The 27,965-nt window shown below is 37.9% G+C and overlaps 2 protein-coding genes across 8 annotated transcripts in view; one reads left to right on the top strand and one right to left on the bottom strand.

Moving 5' to 3' along the window:
* VWCE (von Willebrand factor C and EGF domains) overlaps positions 1-12,926 on the top strand; it is a 33,904-nt gene extending 20,978 nt beyond the window's left edge. For 4 of the 7 annotated variants that reach the window (XM_039344271.1, XM_039344270.1, XM_039344269.1 and 1 more), the window contains 8 exons: positions 221-338; positions 2,727-2,812; positions 4,923-5,019; positions 5,632-5,780; positions 6,577-6,667; positions 7,691-7,773; positions 8,807-8,912; positions 9,928-12,926. In XM_039344271.1, the coding sequence (XP_039200205.1) occupies positions 221-338; positions 2,727-2,812; positions 4,923-5,019; positions 5,632-5,780; positions 6,577-6,667; positions 7,691-7,773; positions 8,807-8,912; positions 9,928-10,658 (1,461 nt within the window). In that variant the 3' untranslated portion in view covers positions 10,659-12,926. Of the gene's footprint in view, positions 1-220; positions 339-2,726; positions 2,813-4,922; positions 5,020-5,631; positions 5,781-6,576; positions 6,668-7,690; positions 7,774-8,806; positions 8,913-9,108; positions 9,231-9,927 lie in introns of those variants that run through there. The other 3 variants (XM_039344275.1, XM_039344272.1, XM_039344274.1) reach the window with 2 other exon arrangements.
* Positions 12,927-13,241: 315 nt separating this feature from the next.
* LOC120308333 (pepsin A-like) lies at positions 13,242-25,842 on the bottom strand. The gene is made up of 9 exons (XM_039344276.1): positions 25,720-25,842; positions 25,067-25,223; positions 24,605-24,722; positions 23,762-23,880; positions 19,600-19,799; positions 16,751-16,867; positions 16,249-16,393; positions 14,623-14,721; positions 13,242-13,511 (listed from the first exon to the last, which is right to left on the bottom strand). Exons 1-9 carry the CDS (start codon positions 25,773-25,775, stop codon positions 13,365-13,367), a joined length of 1,158 nt encoding a protein of 385 aa, XP_039200210.1. The 5' UTR covers positions 25,776-25,842; the 3' UTR covers positions 13,242-13,364.
* Between the last annotated feature and the right edge of the window lie 2,123 nt (positions 25,843-27,965).

The following is a 27,965-nucleotide window of genomic DNA, read 5'->3' as shown; positions in this document are numbered from 1 at the left end:
GACAAATAGATCAATGGCACCCTGTTCCATCCAGCGCTTGCCAACAGTAGATCACTTACTAATTGAAACAGATCCAGAAAATCCTAGAGAAACTTTGCATCGCTTGAGAGATTCCCCTAATTTAATTTAATTTTCTGTTAAAAAGAAATTGTGGACGCCTGTCTTGATGACTTCCTCTCTGTATTCTTTTCATTAATAATGGTACCTGATCCTCCTTCAGCAAGGTGAAGTGGAGTGCTCCTTCATTCCATGCCCTACCCCGGGATGTCCCCATGAGGACTGGCTGTTGGCTCCAGGACAGTGCTGCTTCACCTGCCGGAAGACTGCACTCATGACAGGTGAGATCCTTGCAGTCAGCATGTGAGAACACATGCATCTATGATGTGAAGGTTCTTGGAAGTAGTAATAGAGTATCATTAAATATCTTTGGGGGAATTGTGTATTAATGTATATTAGTAGATTTATGGGAAATCTAACACTTAAAGATTACTTAACTACTGAGCTACTGGAATATTACAGGTTGTCTTCAACGTACGACCACAACCGAGCCCAAAATTTATGTTGCTAAGTGAGAAATTTGTTAAGTGAGTTTTGCCCCATTTTATGACTTTTCTTGCCACATTTGTTAAGTGAATCACTGCAGTTGTTAAATTAATAATACAGTTGTTATGTGAATCTGGTTTACCCATTGACTTCCCCTGTCATGATCACATGAATCCAGGACATTACAACCGTCATAAATATGAATCAGTTGTCAAACATCCAAATGTAAATCACATGACCATGGGGATGCTGCAATGGTCATAAGTGTGAAAAATGGTCATAACTCACTTTTTTCAGTCACAAAGCAAACTGTTGTAAGTTGAGGACTACCTGCATTTAATTAATATACATTAAGATGTTAATGTAATGTTAAATTATATGCCAAAGTTTTGGAATTTGATTCTTTATTGTGGTTGCATCAAGTGTTGAGGGTGCCAAACAAAATAATTATATAGTATCAAGAAACTGGAAAAGTGATATTATTCAAGATGCCAAAAAATGGTTGTCAGAAATATGCATCTATCTGTTTTGGAAAAATCAAAGGATGCAGCAGTAAGTTTTCATTATGGGAGAGATTTTGTGATATCTTACAATAATGTTTTCTATTGTTTACATTGCAGTAGTGAATTCACTGGTGAACCAGTGACTATTGATAAATATAATATATAAGATACATATTTTTCCAGCTTAGTTTCATTTAGTTTACATTTTTAATTTTTAAGCTTTTTGTAAGATTAAAGTTTGCATTGTGAAAAATAAAGATATTAAATTAAAAAAGATTAGTCCATAAGACCAGAAGGCAGACTGGCCCGGCACTTTTTTGCTAGCTTGCTGAAAGAGGATTAAAACACAGGATAATTTTCAAACATCTAATATAAGTTTTCTTTATCTGGTTAGTTTTCACAATGCAAACTTTATCCCTACTCCTTATGGTCCAAAATTGCTTCAACAAGAGCATCCTATTCTTTCTCTCATTCTCCTCCCTTAAGGACACAGTAACACCATCAACATCCACACCCAAGCATTCAATACTTACACAAAAGAATAAGATACACACAGCAAGCAAATATCAATGCACATGCAAATATAAAGTCAAGATAAAATTAGTAGATCATATAATCTTGGCTTCTGATCTCCCTAAGTAAAGCATTCTTTGGAATCAGTCATTCAGAGAGGGCCCTGCTGTTGTCATTGTCCTTACCTCAGGAAGGATCCTTTAGAGCAGTGGTTCTCAACCTTTTTAATGCCATGACCCCCAACTGATCATAAGTCGAGGACTACCCAACCGGTCGTAAGTCGAGGACTTTCCCTGCCCGGGAGCGCTGCACATGCATGGTGCCGCCCCCTGCGCCAGCCGAGGCATAGCTGGCAAGCGGCAGAGATGGCGCAGGCCAACCACCGGCTGGGCCACCAGCTGGCCCAGCCCAAGGGAGGTAAGGCACCCACCGGGGCCCATGCGCGCCAGCAACCCTCCCTGCGCCTGTCAGCCTCCCACCCCTGGCCCTCTTTTACTTACATTTTTAGTAGTTGCTCAGCAGGGAGGGGTGGAAACTTCCAGACAGCTCGCCTTCGCTGCAGACAACTTGTAGCACCATTTGCAGAATGAGACTTTTGGCGGGCTCAGCAGGGCAGAGACAGCCTGGACAATTCCTATTGGCTTTTGAAAGCCAATAGAATTAGACTCTATTCAAGAGAGTCTATTCTATTGGCTTTCAAAAGTCAATAGAATAAAAGGGAGTAGCACAGCCAAGGAAAAGGGGGAAAAAATGGCAGACTGCGTTTGGCGACCCCCGTGAAATGGTTGTTTGACCCCAAATGGGGTCCTGACCCATAGGTTGAGAACCACTGCTTTATAGCTTTGGCCCAGCCAGAGCCAGTATAAATGAAGGCAAGTAGAAAAAAACATTTGGATCACAATTCCTAGAAGCCTCTCTAGGAGTTGTAGCAAAAAAAATTACAGTGCATTACTTTCTTCAGTGAGATTCTTTATGGTTAAGACACATGGAACATATCAGACCAAATATCAAACTAGTTATCCATGCAGGTTTTGATTCTCTCTTTTACGACCATGGACATATTGATGTAAATTCCTGATAATACTTCTTCTAGCAAGCAAGCTGGCAAGAGAGAGCCTTTTTATTTTTCTGAGATGTTTCTTTTCATTGTCTCTCTTTTCTGGACAGGTTGCTTTATAGATGATAATGGAATTGAATTTCCAGTAGGACAGCTCTGGTCACCGGGTGATCCCTGTGAGTTATGCATCTGCCAGGTGAATGACAACCTGCTCTACTTCACTTAGTTTCAATCTTCCAATCTCCTATCACACATTATTATTATTATTATAGAATAATAACTTTATTTTCACTTTGAATGTACACTAATTGGCATACATTAAAATGAAATTTCGTTGCATACAGCTTTCAAAGGGTCACCACCTCCGATATACACTACATAAATATGACAAAAATAAATAAATAAATACAGAATTATGCATATACCCACATATATTATATGACACAGAGAAACAACAGTCTAGTTCCGGTTATGTATACATGTACATGGCAAGAAACACGAATCTTGTGTTTACCAAACGGATGACATAGGGAACAAAGCTATTACAGAATCAGGTAGTCCTGCTAGAAATACTTCGAAACCTCTTCCCAGAGGGGAGTAACAGAAACAGACCGTGAAGTGGGTGTGTGGGGGTCTCTAACAATGCTTTGAGCTCTAAGCACGTAGCACTTATAAGCAGCATCCTGAAAACCAGGGAGTGAGCTTCCTATGATCTTCTTGGCTGTACTTACCGTATATTCCGGCGTATAGGGCGACCTGGCGTATAAGACGACCCCCTAGTTTGACGCCGGGTCGCAAGACGATCGACGCCGAGTCGCAAGACAATCGATGCCGAGTCGCATGCCTAGAAAGTTGTCTTATACGCCAGAAACTACCTTATTTCCGGTGTATAAGACGACTCGGCGTATAAGACGACCCCTGAGTTCAGAGGCTGTTTCGACACTCTCAAAAGTCGTCTTATACGCCAGAATATACAGTACCACTCTCTGTATGGACCTTCTATATGAGGCACTGCTGCCACCAGACCAGACAGTGATTCAGTTTGTTAAAATGCTTTCAATTGTGCCTCTGTAAAAAGGGGCCAGGACAGAAGGAGAAAGATGTGCTCTCCTCATCCGATGCAGGAAATGCAGATGCTGGTTTGCATGCTTCACTAAGGATGACATGTGGAGAGACCAATTATTATATCAACCTCATCCTCATCATCATATTTTTATCTTGGACAGAGTCAAATATTTGTATTAAATGCAGTCCTCCAGTATCTAGTTGGACAAAAAATTATGCTTGCGTATATTGTGCTGCCTTCTTTGACAATCCATAGTCTGCTTCAATAATGAGGCTGCCGTTTTACTGTTTGAATGCTGGACAAGTTAAGGAAAGTGAAAGGAAACCACATGGCTTAATTTCTCCTCATACCAAGTGCTGTCTGTCAGTGAGGAAAACGACTACCATTGACTACTGACAACACCAGCAATTCACAAAAGACATTGGTCTATTGCTATTTCAGAAAGAGCCTTTCAAAAATCAGCCTGAGGCAGACAAATATTAGCTATGCATTACATGAGCAGATCCACTAGCCATCAGGGATCTGTTTTTTTCCTGCAGTCTAAACCAAAATGGCCAGGAGAGACAGTGCCCATTGTCTGCAGGCAATGTTGACTCCAGTGTATATCATGGCACCCCTTGGCTACACTGAATGATGGCATCACCTCCTACCAATGTGAAATTTTGCATTTTTAGAATTATACAGAGGGAGGGGTAGCACTGGTGCTCTCTATGCTTTGACACCTTTGGCCAGATAGAATAGTGCATATTCACATTATAAATCAATAGAACCACACTTAACAGTCTTGCATTTCCTTTCTTGTCATTGTTTCTTCACTGCTTGCAATCTCCTGGTTCGATAGTAATTTCTCAGTTTCCCCAGCATTCCAGATGCTGCCTGCTCATTTGCTAGGATGTCCCCATAGGCCTCATTGGGTAGAAGTTATGACACCTTCTCTGTTATTGCACTGATGCCTGGAACTAGGCATCTCTGGGCTAATCCTAATTGCAGAGTGCAGGCAGAGTACTAGTGAGGCTCTAGGATATGAATGCTAAGATTGTAATCAATTCTCCCAAGATGATACCATTCAACACTCACCTTATTTGGGTGTAAAATAACAGAAGACTTCTAGAACCTTTTGAAGGCAACTAATAGATGACTGATACTTCTGTTGGGGAGTGGAGGCAATGGAGGGCCTATCTGTCCAAAATAGACCAGCATTTTGTGCTGTGGGTTTCTGTGAAGTTCTTTTCTGTTACAGGCAGATGGTTCAGTGAGCTGTAAGAGGACAGATTGTTTGGAGATGTGTCCTCATCCAATCCAAATCCCTGGACAATGCTGTCCAGATTGTTCAGCAGGTAAAATTCCACCTTTTAAAAAGCTGTTTTTTTCTTAGGGGTGTTCCTAGAACATCCATATTGTACAACATAAATACAGTTGTTTTGAAAAACAATGCATACATAATCTTTAACATTTTTATACCAACATTGTACAGAAAATGAAGACAATCAAAACTTAAAAAGACTGCCCAGAGTCACTGAGCTTCAAGTAGCACGCACATTTAATAAATAAATAAAAGATCAAATACCATTTAATTCTGCTTCTTGACTCTGCCTTTTGCTTTTAAAGTAGACAGAATATTGTTCTGTTCATGTATAAATGTGAAAAACCTATCTCAAATGAACATTCTTGCTTTTAAAAAAATGTATCCTGGTACTCATTATGAGAAGACAATATGTATAGGCAAAGTCATTGTAAGCCGAGCAAATAATTTCCAAAACGATTACTTTTTGTGGTAGTTGTTTTTTTCAATACTTAACAGTAGCAGATGCTGTTTACATTACACTTGAGTACTTTCAGATGAACATTTCCTAAAGTTTCATCACAAGGCATTGTGCAGTTATTTTGTCCACCCATCCCAAATAAGCATCCATCCATATGATGTCTACCTGCCTTATGCTTTCTTGAAGGTTTTTATACAGGCCATCTGGCTCAAGTAGACCAAGTAAATACGTTTTTCCCTTTCACAACAAAAGGTTGTACCTATGCAGGGAAGATCTTCTATAACAATGAAACCTTCCCCTCTGTCTTGGACCCGTGTCTAAGTTGCATTTGTTTGGTAAGTCCTCTGCTTCTCTTACCCAGCTGAAAAAAATGCTAAAACTCTGGTAATTGTGAGTGAGCAAGAGTCTCTGTGAGTGAGTAGGTGGCTATATACATTTTCTAAACAAACAAACAAACAAATAAAGAAAGAAACTGTTAATAACCTTCTTTGGGCTAAGAAGCCACTTCCCAAGAGGGAATCAAAATGGTATATCCACTCCACTCTCTCTTAACCTTTCAGAGAGATACAGATGTAATTTATGTCATGCTTATATGCATGGGGTTTTGCGAGACTTCATGTAAAAACATCCCAGGATATCCCAAGAGAGTAGGGACATAGAAAATTGGATATGACTAAAAAGGGGAAGAATTAACCCTCTGACATTTCTTACTGAAATAATAGGACTTGAGTCAGTTCAAGGGAAAAGTCACAAGAAAGAATAAGCTGAAAATTGCTCATAATGTTCCATTTGCCCTTTTCTTCTATATTTAACACACCTCGCTTGACGCTTAGAAAACAAATCTATTTGCTATTTTTGAAATACATTCTTCTGTAATACTACAAGAAGTATATCCCTGACTACAACTATTACTAAGGAATGCGCTATTCTGGGGGGGGGGGGCGGAGGAAGAAATAGAAATAAGGAAAAAGGGAGGGGAGGAAACCTAAACAAAAATGTGTTAGGAGATGAAGATTTTAAATTGTAGTATAATAATATTGCTTTGCCATTAATATAGGTTCTTCCTTTGTGTGTGTGTGTGTGTGTGTGTGCTTGCGCATGCGTCTGCATGTGTGTGTATGGATCTTATAGCTGGGCTCTGTAGCCTGTTCTCCTGTGGACTGTGTCGTATCCTGTACATACCCTTTCCATCCAGAGGGCGAGTGCTGTCCAATTTGTCATGGTAAGCATCACAGCAATGTAACTTTTCTAAAAGACTATTCCAAATGGAACCTATATTCTGTACTACTAATTGCATTTTTTGCTATTGCTTTTCAAGAGAATTTGCATCTTGATTTGCATTTGAAGCACAATTATTTGTAGTTATTTTGCTATTAAGATGGAATTAAAGAAAAGTATTGGAGAAAATAAATAATAATAAAATAACCTTATTTTAGCATTGCAGCATCCTGCTTCTCCCAATGTACATAAGAACTGATTATGTTGCAGGAGAAAATTTAGTTGAAATGCCACTTCCTTATTGAAAAGGAAGCAATAAAAAGAGCAGAAGCTGAAGGGAGGGAATTGCTAGTAAAAGGCACTAAAAAGCCAGAATAATGCTTTGAAGTAAATTTTAGTTGGAATGGTGCCGGAACTGAAATTTTTGGCCAGTCCAGAAGTAAGCAATGCTATAAATCAAGCTTGGAAAAAATCTTATTAAAAAAGTGAGCAATCAAAGGACTGCAACTTTTTAAAAAAAAACATGCATTGTTCTCTTACAGATTTATTTTTGTATACTGTACTGTACTATGTTCTACTCTGTGAACTAATGAAAAGTTGGCATAACTTGTGTGTTTCATATTTTCATGCAGTGTAATTTGTTTAAAACAGTGTGCCTGCATTTGATATTTATTTATGTAGAAACTAAACAGTCTGTATAGTTGGTAAAAATATATGCATGGTCTTTATTGCTTCGATGAGACTAAAAATTAAAACGTTAGAGAAGTTTGTTAGTAACTGGTTTGATTCTTAAATATTCAGCTTGATATCTGATGGGTTGTTTACCTCTCTTGCTGTAGGAATTCTCATCTATACAATCATTTGTGCAACAGTCAGCAATTGGGATGTTCCAATAATCTTGAGTAATATTTAGTATTGAATTTTTATATGACACTATATTATAATCTGGTCATGTTGCCTAATAAGCAGGTCTCTGGATAGTATGTTCATGGTTGAAACTGTATTTCTTATGCATGTTTCCCCATAGACTGCAATTACAAGGGAAGAAAAGTAATCAATGGACACAACTTTGTTCCTGAAGATGAACCCTGTGTTTATTGTACCTGCCAGGTGAGATGTGAAGGTTTTGAAGTAAGAGGTTCTAATGCCCTCCATTTCTTTACACTCTTTCCTGTTGTTCTTTTGAAATCTTAAATAGGCCTCACTGAGATGTGGTTGATGACTCCACTGACAGTATTATAGGTCAACCATTTCTTCTTTGAGTCCTTATAAACTCCTGCTTGTTCCACCAGTTACCTTGTCTCCTGTCAGCCTGTTTCTTGATTGCCTCTGATTTTTCCAGCTCTCTCTCTCTCTCTCTCTCTCTCTCTCTCTCTCTCTCTCTCTCTCTCTGTGTGTGTGTGTGTGTGTGTGTCTTCTCTCATAACTTTTGTTTTTCCATTATGTATCCAGTATAATTGCTTTAATTTCTGTTGAATAGTCTGCAGGGTAGGCAGCAGAAACTGCAGAGTCTCTAAACAAACATTTATTCATAGTAAACACAGCAAATAACTTAATTAATCTATAGTAGATAAATATAGTATAGTACGGGTCAAAAAAAAGAAGCAAAAGAAATCTGATCAGTAGCAGTTGAAATCCCGCTAAGCAACAGCCATAACTCCCCCTGGCCTAAAAACAACAGAGGCCCTGTCTTCAAGCAATATAATTGTAACTCTTCCCACAATACACAACAGCTTCATTATTAGTGCTTCCAGTGATCAGTTTGGTATTGCTTCTCCCAGTATTACAATCCATTATATTCTCATCAATTTTCTCTAGCATGATATCTCAAGAGCATAATTTCTTCAACCTTGTTGAGGATCCAGGTTTCACAGCAATTTACAACAAAGAGAACATACTGTATTCAAGCTCTAAATTTAATTTTTCCCTTACATATCTTTGTGTAACTTCCAACTATGCCATGCAATACTAGTATAGTACGATATGGTACAGTACAGTACAGTACAGTACAGTACAGTATAGTAATCCTAGTAAAATAGAACATTCCTAGGAGAGGAGGACATTGAAAAGCAATGGATTCACCTGCTGCAATCAGTGGTTTCTTGCTGGGTTTGAACACCTCTTTTACTTTCTCTCCCTTCAGCTTGGGGAGGTGAGCTGTGAGAAGAAGACTTGTCCAAAGACTTGTACAGAGCCCTTTGGTCCTATAATTCATTGCTGCCCAGACTGCCAAAATAATGAAGTCATGGGTAAGTATTTTTTTGTCACATCTGTCTAAGGCAGGGGTAGGCAACCTTGGCTCTTTTATGACTCGTGGACTTTAACTCCCAGAATTCCTGAGCTTGGCTCAGGATTTCTGGGAGTTGAAGTCCATGAGTCATAAAAGAGCCAAGATTGCCTACCCCTGGTCTAAGGAATCTATTGCTCTTTGTTCCGTCCTCTCAGGTCTACAACAAGGATGCAACAATTTGGAGCACAGCAAAAAATTATGTGATATTATACTACTTCTTTTAAGTAGAACATGAAGGAAGAAAAATGTAAATAAGAAATAACGAGGCAATAAGGACAAATATTCTAAAGAAGAATAAGGGGGGAAATGTAAATAATAGATTACCGTTATGCAATTGCTGTAAAAAAAAAAGGAGGAGTATATATTGTGTGTGTATGTGTGTTATGTTTTGCTTTGTTTTGTTTTGTTGGTTAAAAATAAAAAATAAAAAAAATATACAACTTCTTTTAAGGAAATATATAAATATTCTATGCAGATTACAGAAGCTGCATTAAGTCTGTTGTGCAAAGTTAAATTGTCTGGGATGGCAGTGGAAGTCAGAACAGAGGAGATATTATATTTGTGATTATAGGGTATTTGAGACTCTTTGGGGAAATCTGATGAACAAATTCTAAAAAAGTCTGCCTTCCATCTTCTGACAGTCACTGGTGTGCAAGCACTTTTCTATTCAGATGTTCTGTAATGAGGTTTCTTAACATATTCAAAGCTGCAGATGTTACAACGTACTTTCTAGGTTCCCCAATTATGCTCTGTTCAAGCTGTATGAAATGATCCTTTGTTCATGAGTGATTACATCTACCTTTGTGATCCAGCAGGATGGGGAAGTGTTTGCACATGTTTGTGTATGCTCATGCACAGCTAAATTCACTATGGATTGAGATTTGTACAGCCTAGAATCCAAGTAATAAGTAATACATTTGTCACAGTGCTTCAGAGCAATGAATATTCAATCTAGTTTGCTTTTTTCACATCAGATGATTTGGCTTCCCTGGAGAATAGACTAGCCAGCCCTGTCTTGGAAGATGGAGCAGCAGAGACACCCTTGCAAAATCTTCAAAGAGGTCCTATAGCCCTGGTGTCTGATAGCTCTACCCCTAACATTGCCTCACTTACTCCAGAGGATCATCTTGAAGCAAGTAATGCAAATGATCAGAAGACTGTGCTTACGAACCCAATTGCACTAGGGAATGTTGGACTCCACCAAAACAGACCAGGAGAGACCACTAGGTTGCATGTCAATGAACCACCAAGTATCATCCCTCCTTCTTGGCTAGGCCACTCAGCAATTCCTCAAATAAAACCGGAGTCCATTGTACCATTTCTAAATAATCCAGAGAGCTTTGGAGATCCTCCTAGCAAATCAGCTGGGTCCTCCATGACTCATTCCAGCCTGTCTTCTCTTTATTTAAGAACAAGCAGAACCACTGCATCCCCCCCTGCTGCTCATACTTCTGTTCCATCCACTCCAGCTAATCTCGAAAAGTCTATAATGGCCTTATTTCAGCGTTCGAACATTCATAACCTTCTTTTGCAACCTCTGGCTGAAACATTTTCTTCTTCAGCCAGTTCTAATCTAGATTCTTTTCAAGAGCTTCCTAGTAGCCCAACCCACATAACACATTTTTCTTTGCGCCACCTAAATGTAGGGAACAACTCTAAATTAACCTCTAGTGATGAGAATAGCCTCACTGATATATCTCCATAGATTGGAGATTATTTTGAATAAGAGGAACATAACCACTTTAATCTCATAAAAACAAGAGCATCTGCCTATATGGTTGCTGTTTGCTAGATTTCCCACTACGTATTCATGGCAATAATCACTTTCTGGCTTCCTAGAAAGCAGGTCCTCACTTCAGCTCTTGATTGCATTGAAGTTCTTACTTAACTAATACCTCATTGGATTTAGAAGACAATAGAAAAATGGCTTTTATTTGCAAAATCAGTATAAACATTCCAGTAAAGCATTAAGATTTCAGAATGGAAGCATGACAAGTAGTAGAATCATAGGCTAATTCAACCTCTTGTTTTGCATGTTGTGTGGCTGGCCTAATGCTAGCAAGGGAAGCAACAATTTGTGCCAGAAGTCACATAATAAATTTTTTCACACTTTGTCTAATATAGACATTCTGTTGCTGCTTACTGTCTTATATGGACATTTCAGGACTGATTATACATATTGAAGAAATGTGGTTAGCTTTCCATGAAGTCAGAAATGAACTAAACATTGTTTTATAGACAATGTACTGCATACTGGTATGTACAACACTGCGCTGCATACTGGTATGTACAACACTATTTTAATAGTGGAAAATTTCCACTTCCTTGTTCTGGTGTATATAGAATTCTGCAATTCAGATTATAATATGAAATATATTTTATGAACATTAAAATCATAGCATCATACCTAAAGGTAAATGTATTTTTCTATGTCATAGTTAAAAGTACATTTCCAAGCTAAGCTTATGAGAATTTTGTTTAACATTTCTTGGGTGAAATTTGCCAGCCACTAAAGTCTTCAGGAATATTCAGTTTTCGAAAGGCTTTGAAAATCATGTGCAGCCCATTCATAAAATAGGCAGCATGACTGAATTTTGTCAACTACCTCAAAGGGGTGTTTTGTAAGGGCATATCAACTTTTGATAATTGAAACTAAAAAGACTGCTGTTGTTTTCCTCCATTTCAGTCTCTGGGAATTCTAATTTTGTGAGATGTTCAGTAAGTCTTCATTGGATAATCATTTATGTAACTTACGTGCTTCCTAAAATTTAATAACCAGCATCATTGTTCCTCAGTAGCCTTGGGTCTGATGTAAATGTGCAGGATTATGTACTGTACTAGAGCAGTGCAGTGCTTCAGTTTCAAAGCCACAATGGTGCTGTGTCTCCATAAAGCAACTGCATCTTTTCCCTGTATCACGTGACTATCCTTTGCAGCTGTAATAGTGTGTTATTGGGAAAAGATGCATTTGTTCTAGAGCACCCTTTTGCCTTTGAATCCAAAGGGCAGCACAGCCACATGAAATATAACTTTGGACACACCCAGTGGCAATTTGAAAAGTGATTAGAAATATATCCACAGTTCTTCCTTCGCTGGCTGGCTCAACTTCCTTGAGGCAGGTAGAGCCCATCTATCTTCAACTCTAGCTTCTGGCTTCTAAGCCTTAATCATTACTCAGAAAGGGCATTCTTCTCTGCAATTTTTAAAAATCCAGAAAGTACAATTTTTGAAAATCCAGAAAGTGCAAAAACAGTAGTAGCTGGACAGGCAAATCCACGTATTAACTGTAGGAGTCTGAAGTGTTTGATACATTATGCCACAGACATTCTGACTGACTTTGCTAAGGTTCTCAAACTGATTCAGTTTATGATCTATCAAAACCACCCTACCTCATAGTGCATGTAATGATTTTATGCTAGGTTAAAAATGAAAAACATGAGGAGATTAAAAATTCACTGGTCCAGATTCCAATTTTCTTTCATGGAACCACATTTGTGGAAGGGGGAATAAAAACCTGTTAAGCCTCATATCTCTATGCCTTGGTCTAACAATGGATTATGGCTTAAAGTGAATTGTCTGGTTATCAAGGCAGCTATATCCTTTTCTCTTGCCACTCTTCCTCCCCCCCTCAATTTCCTAAATTAGGGCAGATTAGGGCACATCACTCGATGCCACCTCTTGGACAATGTGACTCATCTGCATGCAAAGTTTTATTGATAGATATGATAAAGCCCCTTTGAGATTGCCACTACACACATGCATGTATTCATTTGGGCAGGAATTAAAGGACATTTCTATGTGAATTTACCTTGGTATGTTGCCATGTCAAAATAAATGCCTACACTCTGTTTTTCATATATTGATATAAAAAATTCGTATTACTGTGCTGTGAACATTTCCATTTAAACAAAATGGTTGGTTTTAAAAACTAAAATGTATATTATAATAAAAATTATGGCAAATAAATTTAATCCGAATATTCTTAAACTGGATTTTTTTTATAGTTTGATATAATTCATTTCTAAAAGGCTTGCTTTCTATATAGAGGAATATAAGCTTTAGAAAGTATATTTATTGACTTCTTTACTAATTGTAGGAAAGTTAAATGTTTGTTGAATGCTGGAAAAAACTTCCTAAAATTAAGAGTTGTTTGACAGTGATATCCATTATCCACAATGTTGGTGGGTTCCCCTTGGTTGGACATATTCACTTGGGAAATTTCACTTGAAATGGATTAACTTCAGTTTGTTAGTTGACGTGCATTTAGTGTGCAGTGAATATAAAGTCATTTATTTTTATATTTATTTATTGTTGCTGACATTAAAGCATGGGGATCAGGAGCATAATTGCCAAATTTAATTCCAAACAGTCAAGATTATCCTTAGGCTAAAATATGACCGATAAGCTGTTGCTATTTCTGTGCTATAGGAGCCAGGCCAACCTGGTTGTTTGCTCGGTCAAAGACACAATAGTACTGACGAATGAAGATATCACCAAGGATCCAAAAATCAGCTTGGAAGGGTATATCCTGGAAGCCACTCTGGCAATAACTTTGGAACTGAAAGAAAAGTTCAAATAAATGATGAATTTGAATGGCCTAAATAGAGAGCCATTACAAAGCATTTGGAAGCTGACATTCCCTCCCTCTCCTGTTGAGTTGTTCCTTATCCATGCTGGAGTAACAGAAAACCATATTTGCATTGAATAGGTTGTCTCCATTGTCTACCTTATTTAAATTTGGAGTCATCTGATTTCCCTCCAAGGTGATGGGTGACAAACCCTTACAGATTTTGCGTACCTTAAGCCTGCTGTTGACTTATGTTGGAGTAAGGGAAAATGCTATGTTCATCCTGGTATAGTTAACACTGACTAAAACATGGGTTGGGGAGAAAGTGAAGGCAATGCCATGGAAAAAGTAATCATTGCTAGAATATGATTGTATCATAGTTATATGCAAGGGAAAGACAGGGATGCTGAGAATCATGTTCAGACTCTGTATGAAACTTTCTAAAGAGCCCCATGAATAATATGTAACAGAGAATCATACTTGTTTTTTTTTTTTTTTTTCATTTAACCGTGCTTTCCTTGGACTGTGGCGTAATGAAATAATAATGCCGTAAGGAAAGAATCACTTTACGTATATCTTCCATACTATGAACATTAGGTTTATATTGCAATATTTGTGATTAAGCACAGTAGTTATTCTTGAGTCCCAAATGATAAGCTGATACAATACTCTTTCTGTAAAATAATCTCCTACAGCTTTCCTCAACCTGGTTCTCTTTAAATGTGTTGGATTTCTATTCTGATAATCCCCTAGATAGCCGAACACTGGGAATTGAAGTCTAACATATTGGGGATGGTCTACTATAGAGAAAAGAGATCTACTAAAAATGAGTATGATCTATATGAGAATAATCTTATCACTAAATGTGTTGAATTTCATGTTCAGAGTTGCAGAGTTTAATTCTTAATGCATAATGAAAATAGTGCTTTGCTAAAAGTTATCAAAAACACCTCAAATGTCAGAAGATGTCTCCCACTTGAATATAACTGACTGAGATTGTCTTGCTATAATTCTTTTATGGGTCAGATTTTTTTTTTCTCTAGAGGTTTATTGTATGAACTAAATCATTTGAGATAATTTTTGGATAAATCACAGATCTTACCTGGCGAATATAGGCACTGGCAGGCACAGGGTATTCAATGCCATTGATGGTGAAGACAATGTCAGGCAGTTGGTTGATAGCATTGCAGTTGACTATGTACTGTAGGATGAACAGAAAACACATATTAGCAGCCCCATAATATTTGAGAAAGAAAAAAAATCTGGGCGTTATGGACTAGAAATTATCCAGAAAAAAATGCATTAGAACAGACCTGGGCATTTTACAGCCCCCCCCCCCCCCAGGCCACCTTTGATCTTTTGGCTTTCTCTGACTGTCCCATGTGGATTGCTTTTATTTTGAAGATGACTGCTATTTTTTTTCAATTTACGTATGTGCATACGTGTGTGCCTATGCACCTTCATAGCCCTACTGGTTCAGCCCTCCACAATAGTCCCAGTTTCTCATGTGGTTCCTTGAGAAAATTAATTGCTCAGTCCTGCATTAGAATAAGATGTCCTTAGATTCAACAGTGATGACCTCAGTTCAGGATTATATTCCAAGTGATAGTTGTTTGCAGTGTGGAAGGCCTACCACATGTCAGCAGAACAATATCAGGAGAGGAAGAAGGTGAGCCTGTCTAGTAATAATCAGTTTGTATCTTTATGGGTTTTGCTTTCTTTCATTTTTATGTGTAATCTTGGTCTAGTAGAGGAATCAAAGGAACTTGAAGCGAGGGCTTGGTGGAGGATACATGGTCCATGATGAGGGTCTGGTGTAATGGTCTTTGCAATCATTGATCTGAGCAACACTGTCTTCCATACATGCACCACTCTATTCTGCATGGCAATTATATGAGACTGCTGATTAACTAGGGCTGAAAATGGCATTTCCCTAGCTTAATCACATTAGGAAATTAGGGCAAACCAAGAATCTTGCATAAGAATAGGAATAGAGGGAGAAAATGGATTGTACATAACAATAGCAAAAAACACTAGCAATTACCTGAAAAACCTCTTCTTAAGATTCACAAAATCAGTGAACCATAGATCTGTAAAGATATCTTAGCACAATACGCTTGGTCTGTCTTCCTCTCTCAACCTTTAAGAATTATTATATACACAATAATGTGGAAATCACGATTGCCAGTTCTTTAGCTAGTATTGGCCTTCATACGTATTGAGTTCTTCTGAAGAACCTAGGATGTCACAATGTATTAGTGTAACATGTGGGTGGAACCAAGTAATGTAGCCTTTTGCAATTAACAGATGGAAATTTTGTCAATGCACAGATTTTCTAAATGTCATCCAAGAATTTTTGATCTAGCACCCAGTGTACTGATAACCACTGGAACCACCACAGCTGCTTTACTTTATAACCTTTCAATTCTGATTTTCAGACCTTGATGCTTTGTGATCTTATCCAATTCTTTGTCTTCTCCAATCCTCTAGTACGACCACATAAATTATCCATGCTTTCTTCTTTTCAACAGGAGTTAAATTTAGTGTACTGTCAAACAGTTAAATCTAGTCAAAACTTTATTTGTTTGTATTTGGAAATCCGACATTTTAACCTGATCATTTTTAATACTTTTTATTACTCTATGTTCCCAACATTTTTTCATTACTGGTAATGATTAATTATTTATGTATATGAATTATAGTCTCATATCATTGTTATCAAGCTTACCTGACCATTGGAATCTTGGCTACCACCAATGAAGTTCTGAATGCTAGCAATGCCATTGGTGGGACCTGCCAGGAGGGCGGTACCAGTGTCAACAATAGCTTGGCAGCCACCGGAACAAGCAATGGATTGACCATTAACGGTGATACTGAAAAGAAATAGGTAAAGGTGAGAGAAAGAAAACTATCTCGACCTTTTGAAATTATAAAACTTTGCCATGGGAAAGGAAGAAGAATGAGAAAGATTCAAAATAATCCACCTTGATTTTTTTTTCCTACAAGAGGGGGGGGGGGCAAAAGGAAACTCTGGCAGGCTTTCAAGAGTCTATTATAATATATCACAATGCTAAACTATATTCCTATAATCGTTAAAGCATCTATTTTCTAATCTGGCCTACTTTGTAGAACTGACAGGCATCTTCTTTTGCCATTATCCTGCGCTTTGTTTTCAATTGCATCTATGCAAAGCGGGGATGTAAAGGCTGAAGGTGTAGGAATTGAGTTACCTGTCCAGAGTGATCTCCCAGTAGAGTTCAGCGGAAAGGGGCACCCAGTTGAGACTTCCAGTATAGTAGGAGTCATCAATGCCACCAAACATTACAAAACTCCCACCTTGCTCATCGCTGAAAAATGAACAAATAAGAACATGTCAATCAGAGGAACTGCAAATGTTTTTCTTTTCTTTCTTTTCCTATGATACTGTTGACCAATTGAATCTTTTTTTAAAATAATATCCTTAAAATGATGGGTTAGTTAGTTGATTGTTTCACCTATAAAATACTGGTAGTAGCAAAGAGTTAGAGAGTTGTATCTCTTGGCTTCTATCTAGTGATTATGAGGGTGGGGGTAAATGCTGTTGAAGAAATGGAATTTAAGAAAGGGAAAGCTCCGGGAATTGGTGTAGGAGCTGTAAAACTACAGATTCTTTCAGTCCATTTCCTTCCCTATATATATTCGGCATATACTCTAACTCAGGGGTCTTCAAACTTGGGCCCTTTAATGACTTGTGGACTTCAACTCCCAGAATTCCTCAGCCAGCATGTCTGGCTGAGGAATTCTGGGAGTTGAAATCCACAAGTCATAAAAGGGCCAAGTTTGAAGACCCCTGCTCTAACCTTTCATAAATAAAAGGGTGTACATTTTATCTTAATCTTTCGCTGACCTGGCACCAATCTGTTCCACTATATTCCCCTGGTCTACTGATTACTGTCCATGTATAAGTTTCATGTAAGGAGATAAAATGCTCTGTGGTTCTAAATTTCCCAAGGACATTTTGATCATGGTCAACACAGTCAGTGGACTTTCTGAAATCTATACAAGCTCGCATGAATTCTTTTTTGCTGTTTTTTCAATTATTCAGCATGCATCAACAATAAATTGTCTTTATCAGTGCTTTTTTTGTAAAAAAAAAAAAAAAGGTGCTGCAACTCACACACGTCATACAATCCGCCTTGCCTACCCTACAAGGTTCTATCCAAAAAAGGTGGCGGAACTCTGTTCTGGGCGTTCTATGAGAAAAAAAGTCCTGGTCTTTATTGTCTTATTCCTCAACATTTTCTAAAGCCAGCTTGAACATCTGGCATTTCCTCTTCCAGGTAACCCGCATTGGTTGATCCTAAGTTTTATTTTGCTAGCATGTGAAATTAAGAATATGGTATTATAATTTCTATTCTGTGCTAAACTTTCTTTATTTGGGTTGGTATGAACTGGCTTATACTTCAGATTTTCTGGCAGGTTTTCTTTTTCTGCCTGGCAAGATCAGCAACTAGACATCCCTGCATGTTTAATCTAGTTGTGTAATAAACACTAGTTGTACTTCAAAAGTCCCTCAGCTTTTCCTCAATAGTATGTGAATGTAACTCAACCTAAAAGGTTCATTATGAGGCACTATATTGTCATTCAATATACATTATCTACTCATGAGTTTACTTTGTAGTGGTTTATCATTTCCTTTTTCCATACAGTAAGAAAAGATGCCTTAGCCATTGCCACTAAAGTGATCATCTGCCTCCAGCATCTTTCTATACTGCCAGGAGCTTAATGACTGTCGCCAGGCAACTGTGATACCCATTATGCCTCAGGTGACCTGCTGCGAATACAGGCAGTCCACAACTTATGAGGACAATTGGGGCCAGAATATCTATTGCTAAGTGAGGCAATCATTAAGTGAGTCATGCTTGTGGACTTTTTTGCTGCTATCATTAAGTGAATCACTGCAGTTAAGCAAATCGTATGGTTGTTAAATGAATCTGCTTCCCCCATTTACTTCATTTGTCAAAAGCCTCATGAAGAGGTCACTAATGGCAATCACATGACTCCAGGATGCTGCAGTTGTCATAAATACATGCCAGTTGCCAAGCACCTGGGTTTTGATCAGGTGACCATAGGGATGCTGCAATAGTTGTAAATGCAAGGACAGTCATAAATCACTCTTTTTGGTGCTTCAAAACTTGTTGTTCAACTAATGGTCGTAAGTCGAGGACTACCTTTATATACTCCTGGAATATATTCCTAGTATTCTTCACTTCTCCTTCTCAGGAATATCCCTTCTGCCACAATGAGGCAGCCTAACAGAACTCACAGGGGTTAAAAGTAATTTACCATTGACTTGCTCCAGGAATTTTTAAAATATTTTTAATATTCTAGCCCAGGGGTTCCCAACACCCAGTCCATGGACCGGCACTGGTCCACAGCATACCAACAAGTGGGCCACACAAACAAGCAAAGCTCCATCCTCGGGATACAGGCAGTATTCAAAATCACATCCCCTCTGGTCCACAGAAAAACCTTTCTCCATGGCACCGGTCCCTGGTGCCCAAAAGGTTGGGGACCCTTGCTCTAGCCAGCAGTCCTGGAAGTTTTTTTATAGTTTCCCATCCAAATACTAAATGAACTAACCCTGGTTAGTCTTTTGATGATCAACCATAGTCACTTACATGTTGCCACCTGCTATTCATGGTGAATAGTTATATGCATATCACTTTATAGGAGGGGTGTCAAACTGCCGGCCTGCGGGCTGGATGCGTCATGGTGAAACCGCGCCCATCTCATTGCCGGCAATGGAAAAAAAGTCACGATACGTCATGACATGTCACGTGACATTGCGAGTTTGACACCCCTGCTTTATAGGGATATTGCTATTGTGATGTGCATGCTTTAAAAAAAAAAACCTCACTGGGGATTTTTCATAATATTTGACAAGTTGCAGTAATGCACTTAAAACCTGTAAAACTGAAAAGGATTGTCTACTGCTGAGTTTCTTCGAAGGTAATATGGTTGGCATCAATGCCCTTTCCCTTCTGGCAACAGATAATTAGTTCCTTCAGAAAAATGTGCACAAATCATTGTTACTTACGAACTCAGGAAGACGGAAAAGAGATCCTGGGATACCAAACCTTCACTCATCATGTTGTCAAAAACAGGAGTGGCGCCAGAGGCAGCCAGCCTAGGGAAAGCCAGACCCAGGATGCCATCAAAGGGGGCATAATAAAGGAAGCTGCCCGGCTCGGTCTCACTCAGACCAAAGATTTGTTTGCTGACTTGAATACTTGCCACCTTGCAGAACAAGAGGGAGAATTGGTTATAGAACTCCTTTTTAATTTCAAGCACTGCTACTACTTCTGTGTCAGAAGCACATACCAACACATTTTAATTTTAGTTTCAAGCAGATTTATGCATAGATACATGTATGTTTGCAAACAGACCTTGAGTGATTCATACAATTCACTTGATTCTAGTTGATTCACCACTTTTAAATAAACTGCTTGGCAGTTTAATGTCTATCTCATAAAATAGCCTCAAAGGAAGTCTCTATGTATGTCCTATTAGTTTACCATCTGCAACTATTTCTCTCTGCCCAATCTAAATTTTGAAAGGAGTGTAATTGACACAGAGTCAGGATTAATCTCCTGGCAAAGAATTGGCAATAATTTGCAAAAAAAGACACTGTTGAATATTGATTGAGCTATAATCCAATAAATGACTGTATCTTATCCATTATAATTAGCAGATATCCATTGATATCAAGATTATATATCCATATATACATCTCCTACAGATTCAATAGTGGACATGGAAGAATTCTATGGATAATACAAGAAGTAGCATCAGTAAAGGACATAAATATTACAAATGACTGTCTGGAATGCAAAAATGTGAGGAAATCTGATAATCAAGCTGGCTAAATTAACACAATAAAGCAAAAAAAAATAGAATTCTGTAAAGATAATTATTTGTTTATTTACAGAAACTACTTCAAATACAGATACTACACTTGGACTTCACTTGAGATATAAACCTTGAATCCAGTCAATTACACAATAGGAAACAAACAATTGAAAAATGAAATCTTGTAAGCCGGGATACTTCCAACTGCAGATTATGGAGCAGAGACCATGAATTATTGGTGTTTAATATATGGGTTAAACTCAGAAAAATAAAGAGAGCAGGTATGCCAATAAGATTTGATCAGAAGAACAAAGAAACAGAATCTGGGACCAACATGAGGCATTTATTTAATATTTTAATATAAACGACAGGCAGCCTGAGGCGTTCTAAGAAGGAGACCTGAAAACCAATACAAAGAGGGAAAAAATCCTCATAGTTTTCAAAATAAGGCCTCACAATAGCAGAGAAAGATAGAAAATTAAAGCTTCGTGCAACAAGTAAGATGACTGAAATTGACATTACTGTCAAGCAAAAAAGGATAGAAAAACTCTCTACAGAGAAAAATAACTAGAAAAATGAAGTTTTTTTTAAAGTAGAGCACTCACAGGATACCTTATTGCTAAAGTAAGGATACCCAACAGTAATTGTGGGAGAGATCTAATAGAAAAAAAATATAGATTGAAGGAAGGTGCCAATGCCAGGCATGCTGGCTGAGGAATTCTGGTAGTTGAAGTCCACAAGTCATAAAAGGGCCAAGTTTGAAGACCCTTGCTATACTGAAACCCTTTATGATGGGATTATAGAGTAATAGGAACATCTGTAGAGGAAGGGAATATATTCAGAAACCAACTCAAGTAGCATTTGAGATAGAAGAGGCAGTAGACCAGCTGTCAGACAGGGACAGATGAAAAATCCACTGACTCTGAGACAAGAAGCAAATCTAATTTTATTTACAGCTTTGTTGTCAAGAAATATTGTGTGAAAAAGATCAGTGTTTATGCCCAAGAAGGGAGACACAAGAGAATATGCAATTATTAAACCTCTAGATTAATTTCACGCACAAGTAGTGTTATTTAATGTCTCACAAAAAAAGCCAGAGCATGCATAGAGAAAGAAATGTGAAATGAACAGGTAAATGGCAGTAAAGGCAGGTTGGGGAGCGGGAAAGTAGCTAACTGACAGCAGATGAATAATGGAGAGCACAAGAAAACAGAAAGAGCAACTGCTTCACTGATTACAGCAAAGCCTTTACAGGTCAAGCCAGAATGTGGTATACTGTATATTACTAATGGGTCGTTATTCTTTTGAGAAACCTTATAGTGGAGAAGAAGCTACCATAGGAAGTGAATCTGGACAGTCAGAATGATTCAGAACTAAAAAGAGAATGTGACAAGTTCCATAGTTATCAGATGTGCTTTTACTGCAATCTATGCTAGAAACAATCCATGAAATGAGAATCTAAAAGGTAAGATTCATAGTATATATTAGAAGAGAAATGAATCTGATGTCACAAGAATCCCAAGAAATATTCTACTTTCAAATGAGACATTTATATATAAGCGATTCCAGGCTTGCAAAAACTGCATCTGTTTCCTTCTGCTTTTCTGTAAGGGACAGACATTTGCCTCTTTTATGAAGACAAAACAGAAAGTACCTCTGTTGTCACAACTGTCAACCCTATTATCAGCTCTCACAATACTGTGAAAAGAATCTCCCACAGTATTGACCTGTACCCATTTAATTTTTACAGCAATATATTAACAGAATAGTAGGATGGGATGAAATGGCAGCTGGAATCAAAATAAGTAGTGCTGCTTCTGAAATATGCTAATGACTCTGTTTTGCTAGTTCATACTTAAAAAAAGATCTCATTATAAAAATAAAAATAGAAAGTGAAACATCTGTGCTAATGCTCCAAATTAGTTAAAGTTCAATATTAAGGAAACAAACATAAGCTCAATCAGCAAGTTTAATGAACTTACAGCTGATGGCAAAGAAATGAAAATGGTATGTAGTTTTGTTTTCTTGGGGTCCAGAATAGATAAAAGTTGGCAGCGTGCTGTTATTTCCAGAGAAATTAATTGCAAATATTACTAAAGACAAAACAAGTTGATAGGAAAAAGATGAGCTTTGATGAAAACAAACCAAAATGGTTTCCGCAATAACTCTCTAACCTTCCAGACCTTTGGGAAGGTGTCAATGCGCAGATAAGCCAAGTGGCTCAATAGCAATTGTATCTTTGGACTTCCTCAAAAAGTCCTTCTTGTTAAAGTCAGCCGCCATGGAATCAGGTGCCCCATTGGAGTGGCCACTGCTTAAACTGCAGGAATAAATGAGCAATTCTTGCATTAGCAAGATGTGCACAAGTGGTTCTCCAAAGATCAGCATTTGAACTGATGGTTTTCACCTGGATACGAATGAACTGAGGTTGGGGTTGAATAATGAGATGATCATGCTTGCTATTGAAAGTGGCAAAAGCAAAAAGGGATCATGAAGGATCTCTGCTAATTGAATGGTGTGATTTCATGTACAACTCAAAGACATCAGGTTGCCTGCCCTGATATACATGCTGTGAGCTGTCACACATAATTACGTCTAGGTCTGTTGAAATGAAATGCGTAGTGCCCAATATCTTCATTTTTGAAAATATAAAATCTATTATCTTGTGAAAATGATGTTGCTTCATTACAGCATTATGGGTTGTTTTCCTAATTTGTTTTATGAATAGTTTGAACAGAAAGCCAGTTTAGTGTTTAATGCATCAAGCTAAAAACAGGGTTCTAATCCTGTCTTAGAAGCAAAATCAACTGGATGACTTTGGACCAGTCATTTTCTTTCATCCCTAGGAAAGAAGAAATGGCAAACCATTTCTGAAAAATCTTACCAAGAAAACAGTGGGACTTGTCCAGTCAGCCTCTGAAAATTGGCCATGATTAAATGGGGGGGGGGAGTTCAAATCACAAATAAAAAACAATTATGGGAGCACTTTCCAAGAGAAATGCTTATTGAACATTTGAATTTCTTGGATCTTCTAGGATATTACTGAATTTCTTAATTCTTTAGTCATGAGTGCATGCATGACAAGGCTTTGTTCATGAGTGCATGCATAACAAGGTTGTTAAAGCTCCTGTTCTTCTTGACTATGAAAAGTCCCAAAACAAACACCATGGCTGCCTCTGAGATTAACAGAGGATCAGAAGTTGGAAAGAGCTAAAAAAAAATTGCCATAAGTAAGATCTATACAGAATTCAATTAGGTTTTCCCTGTCTGTCCACCCAGAACCATGCTGACTCAGTCTAATTTCTCAAAGGATGGCTTCTCAATCTTTTTTTTTTTTTTTTGCAGTTTACCTGGACAGTATCATAGCCTAGGAATCCAGTCATGCTTCCGGTGCCATAGGCGATGGCTAAGCTCTGGCTGGTGGCCTGGAAAGTGGATGACTGTTGTGGATTGAATCTATGATGGTCAGCTGCAAAGATAAGTAATTGTAGTATGATGTGGGCATACTGAAATGTAACTTTCAGAACAGAACAGAGTGATAGAGAGTAAAAGAGATCTTGGCATTTAACTCATCCCAGTACAATACTCTCTAATGTATGAACTCTGTCCTCTGTCATAGCTAACCTGAACAATGTTATAATTTGGAGGAAAATAGTTATATTTTCCCTTTATGTCATGTGGAAAAAAATATGTAATAGTTCTATTATTAGACATTTTACTGTATCTGGTTTTATAGCTTTAATAAACTGATTTGATTATTCCTTACATTACATCCGTCGCTTCTATAACCAAGTTCATGCCTAAACATTTGCTATGTAGGAACATGTTTTGTTATTCCATAATGATGTCGCTTCTATAACCAAGTTCATGCCTAAACATTTGCTATGTAGGAACATGTTTTGTTATTCCATAATGATCCCCTTGAGTAGCAGCTCCCCAAAGCTGTCTCAAGCAGTCAATAAACCTAATATTAGTATGATCCATGTTGAACACATTGTAAAGACAGATGAACATGAGAATAAAGAAGTCTCCCTGATCTGGTCTCTTTAAAATGTTTTGTGATTGGAGTTCTTAGGATTCCCAGTTAACATGCCAATACAGGTGCTGTGATGGGGCTTACGGTCTATTACATTTGGAAGGCTTGAACAAAGAGTAGCCTCTTTCTGAAAGTATCAGTTATGTAGACTACTTACAACAAGCAGCACTGGAGCAATACACAGAAGGGACCCACAAGTTGGAAGAACCAGTGTCAAAGATGACTGCGAACTCTTGTGGTGGAGTGCCAATGAAGATAGAGCCAACGTACTCCAGCTGTGGAGGCAGAAGACAGAACATACTAAAGAAAACCCATCCCTGATATCTCCATAGCATTTTTGAGGCAAGAGAGATGTAAATTTCTTTGTAGACAAAGGTAAGTTTGACAAGCTTTTTAACAATACAAATCTGCTCAATTTGTTACAATAAAATATCATTCATGTCCCACGATCTCAAATCACTTTCAAACATTTAAAATTATAACTTCCTAAATCTGTATGTCTTTTTTACTGCTCTCCCCAGAGCAAGGGACTATTGAGTTAAATCAACATGTGTTGAGATTTTCTAGCTTTGTCCATTGGCTAAATGCTGAATATCTCCTCCTAATATGGAATACTTACATCCATATAATTTTGCATGGGTTCAGAGGCAAATGTATCTTGCAGCTTGGGGAAATATTTTGAGCCAAGGTTGTAAGGATGCTTCTTCAGAAATTCATCTAGCAGCCCAAGTTCTGTAAGGGTTTGCCTCACAGATTTTGTTTTCTTTAGGTAAACCCTAAGCATTGAATAATGGAAAGGAAAATATTAGTAAGTGAGAGATAGTGCTCATAGCATTAAAGATTGAAATAAAATGCATTTTGGACAGCATTCTCTGATTCAATGCTCTTAAGAGGGCTACAACCTTTAGAATTCCTAGCTAGAATGAGATTTATAATTGCAACATATCTGGAGGCCCTCAGATGAGGAAAGATAGTTTCAGATTTATTTCTGCTGAGGAAGAAGGACTTGAAATCTAGGTATATTCTGTAAAGAAAGAAGCATGTTCTACCTGATGAATACACCATACATTTGCAGATATAGCTATAAAAGGGAAATAAAATATTACTGTCAGTGGAAAATCTAGGCACATTACAGCTTTGTGGCTCGCCCACCAATCACAATAGAAAGTTTGTTGGAAGAGTTTGTGGAACATAATTTAGAAAGAAAATTAGATTCTTCTGAAGAAAACGGTACATGTTTTCTTGGAAGAAAGCACAATGCTCAACACTTACTTTGTTGTCAGACACTGGGAAAGTGCCACCAGGCTCAGAAGTAAGAGGCACTTCATGATTACACCTTTATCCCCAAGTTGTTGATTCAAATGAAGTGTGGGTCCCAGCTTCTAAGCAACACAGTTAGGTTTGCTACACGCATATATATAGCTCCAAGACTCTCTTATCATATTTGCATATCATAGAAAATGGCAGACATTCCTGATATGATTATCTTTTTTCAAATGCCCTTAATAAGAAATTTCCATGTCATTCTTTTCATTCTTGACCTAAAAACACGCTTAGACGTAGGTGACATTGCAACCATTTCAAAGACCTTGGTATATCCCAAGAGCACTAAAGCAATGTTTTCCATAACTTTTCAACATGTGAGCCAAAGGCAAAACTGTACATTTTTTTAAAGTAATCTGGATGGAATTTTATTTTTTTAGAAAATAAACACTATAATGAATTAAATATAAATTTAATTTTTACAATTGAGGGCTCCATATATAGTATACTCGGCATCATTCAATTCTGGGAAAGATTTTTTAGACTGGTTGGTAGCCTTTGCAACATTCTGCAAAAAACAGAAGTTCAGCTGGTGCTCTATGAGTTTGCTTCTGGTTTCAATTCAAAATGCTGGGTTATTTAAGGGATCACCTCTCACCAGATACATCTATCTGTCCCATCAGGTACAGCAGGAGAAGCATGTTTTGGGACCCATCCACTAAGGAGCCTTCTCTGAGGGGACTCTGGAGGAGAGCCTTTTCTGCCATGGCACCCATCTTTTGGGGCATCATCCCTTGCAGCTGAGACAGGCCCTGACTCTATCAACCTTTCAAAAGACTCTGAAAACCTGGATTTATTTAGGGAGTCAGTTGTGATGTGAAACCTGCCCAGTGGTTCTCCTGAATGTTATGAATGGTTTGCACTCGGCTACTAATTATGCTTGTGTGTTTTAACAAGGTGTTCAATAACGATTTTTTACTTAGGTTTTTATGTTATGTTATGTTTTATTTGAGAGTTGATATAGACATGACTTACCACTCTCAATTCTCCCCATGATGTCAATGTCCACAATTAGAGAACTTTACCAATGGAGGGTTTCTAATACTAACATTACCAGAGAAAAGATTTGGTGCAGCCATTCTATCTTTTTCACCAGAATGGATATTCAGAAATAAAAATATCATAGAAAATGGCTGGAACAGCTGATTACTGCGCCAAGTTTCAGTCCGGGTTCTGACAAGAAACGAATCCTCTGGTGATCCAGAATCTTATGTCTGAAGCCAATAATTTTCTCTAAAACCCACAATTTGTTTTCTTTCTAGCCTGTTCCGGAAAATGAAACCAAATCAGAAAAGTTCTAGTCAATTTCACTAAGGCTTACTTTTCCCCATAAAGGTTTGGTTGGGGAAAGTTGAAAGGAAAGTAAGGTGAGGAATAGATTTATAATCAATGAAAATAGCACAAGTCAAACCTAGATGCATTTTATTCTGGGATCAAATGAGTCGGAAGACAGAGGGGCTGAGTGTCTGGAAGTTCCTGAAGCCATTTGGGATAGGAAATAAAAAAGTGGTTACAATCTTGTAAAATGTTGCGCAATAAAAGTTTTCTTTCAACAAGCACAAGCCTAATATTCTCAGCTTCCTTCTGGTCCATTTCAAATTCTCTCTAACAGTTTTGTTAAGATGTTCTTTCACAAGAACATCTTGTGAAAGACGATGATAGTTGCAGGAGCAGTGGCCCAGATATTCCATACGCTTGAAATTTGCTGTGTATAATTATTAAAACCCAGTTGCAGGGGTAATCAGAGCAGTCAGACTGTGGGTTACAGCCAAGATGCTACTGAATCTGGGCACACAACTGCAAATTAATTGCATAGCAAAACAAATAGCTTTGTTGTATCCAAGCCCAAAGTTATCACTAGTATCCTATTAAGATTAGATAAGAGAATTTACTTTCCATTTAGGCCAATTGGGAACTCGCTAAGACTAGCAAACACTAAGTAATGTTGATTTCTGTGCGAGTCCTGGCTGTGGAAATTTCTAATATCTAAAAACAACCTTTATTAAAAGTCCTTTTGCAGTGTTATCTTCACATTCTTGTGCTGGCCATGGAAGCATATCTGCCCTCCTTTATCCTATTGTAGAAAATGGCATTTCAAATAACACTCATCAGCTACTGCTTGGCACTCTGTATTTGCTACTGGATGGAATCCAATTTTAACTTTTTTTCCAGAGAACTTTTTTTTTAACAGAGAG

The sequence above is a fragment of the Crotalus tigris genome, unplaced genomic scaffold (genome assembly GCF_016545835.1).
Source record: "Crotalus tigris isolate CLP2741 ecotype Arizona unplaced genomic scaffold, ASM1654583v1 scf7180000017899.1852299, whole genome shotgun sequence".
Classification (NCBI taxonomy): domain Eukaryota; kingdom Metazoa; phylum Chordata; class Lepidosauria; order Squamata; family Viperidae; genus Crotalus; species Crotalus tigris.
This window is presented reverse-complemented; position numbering and strand designations above follow the sequence as displayed.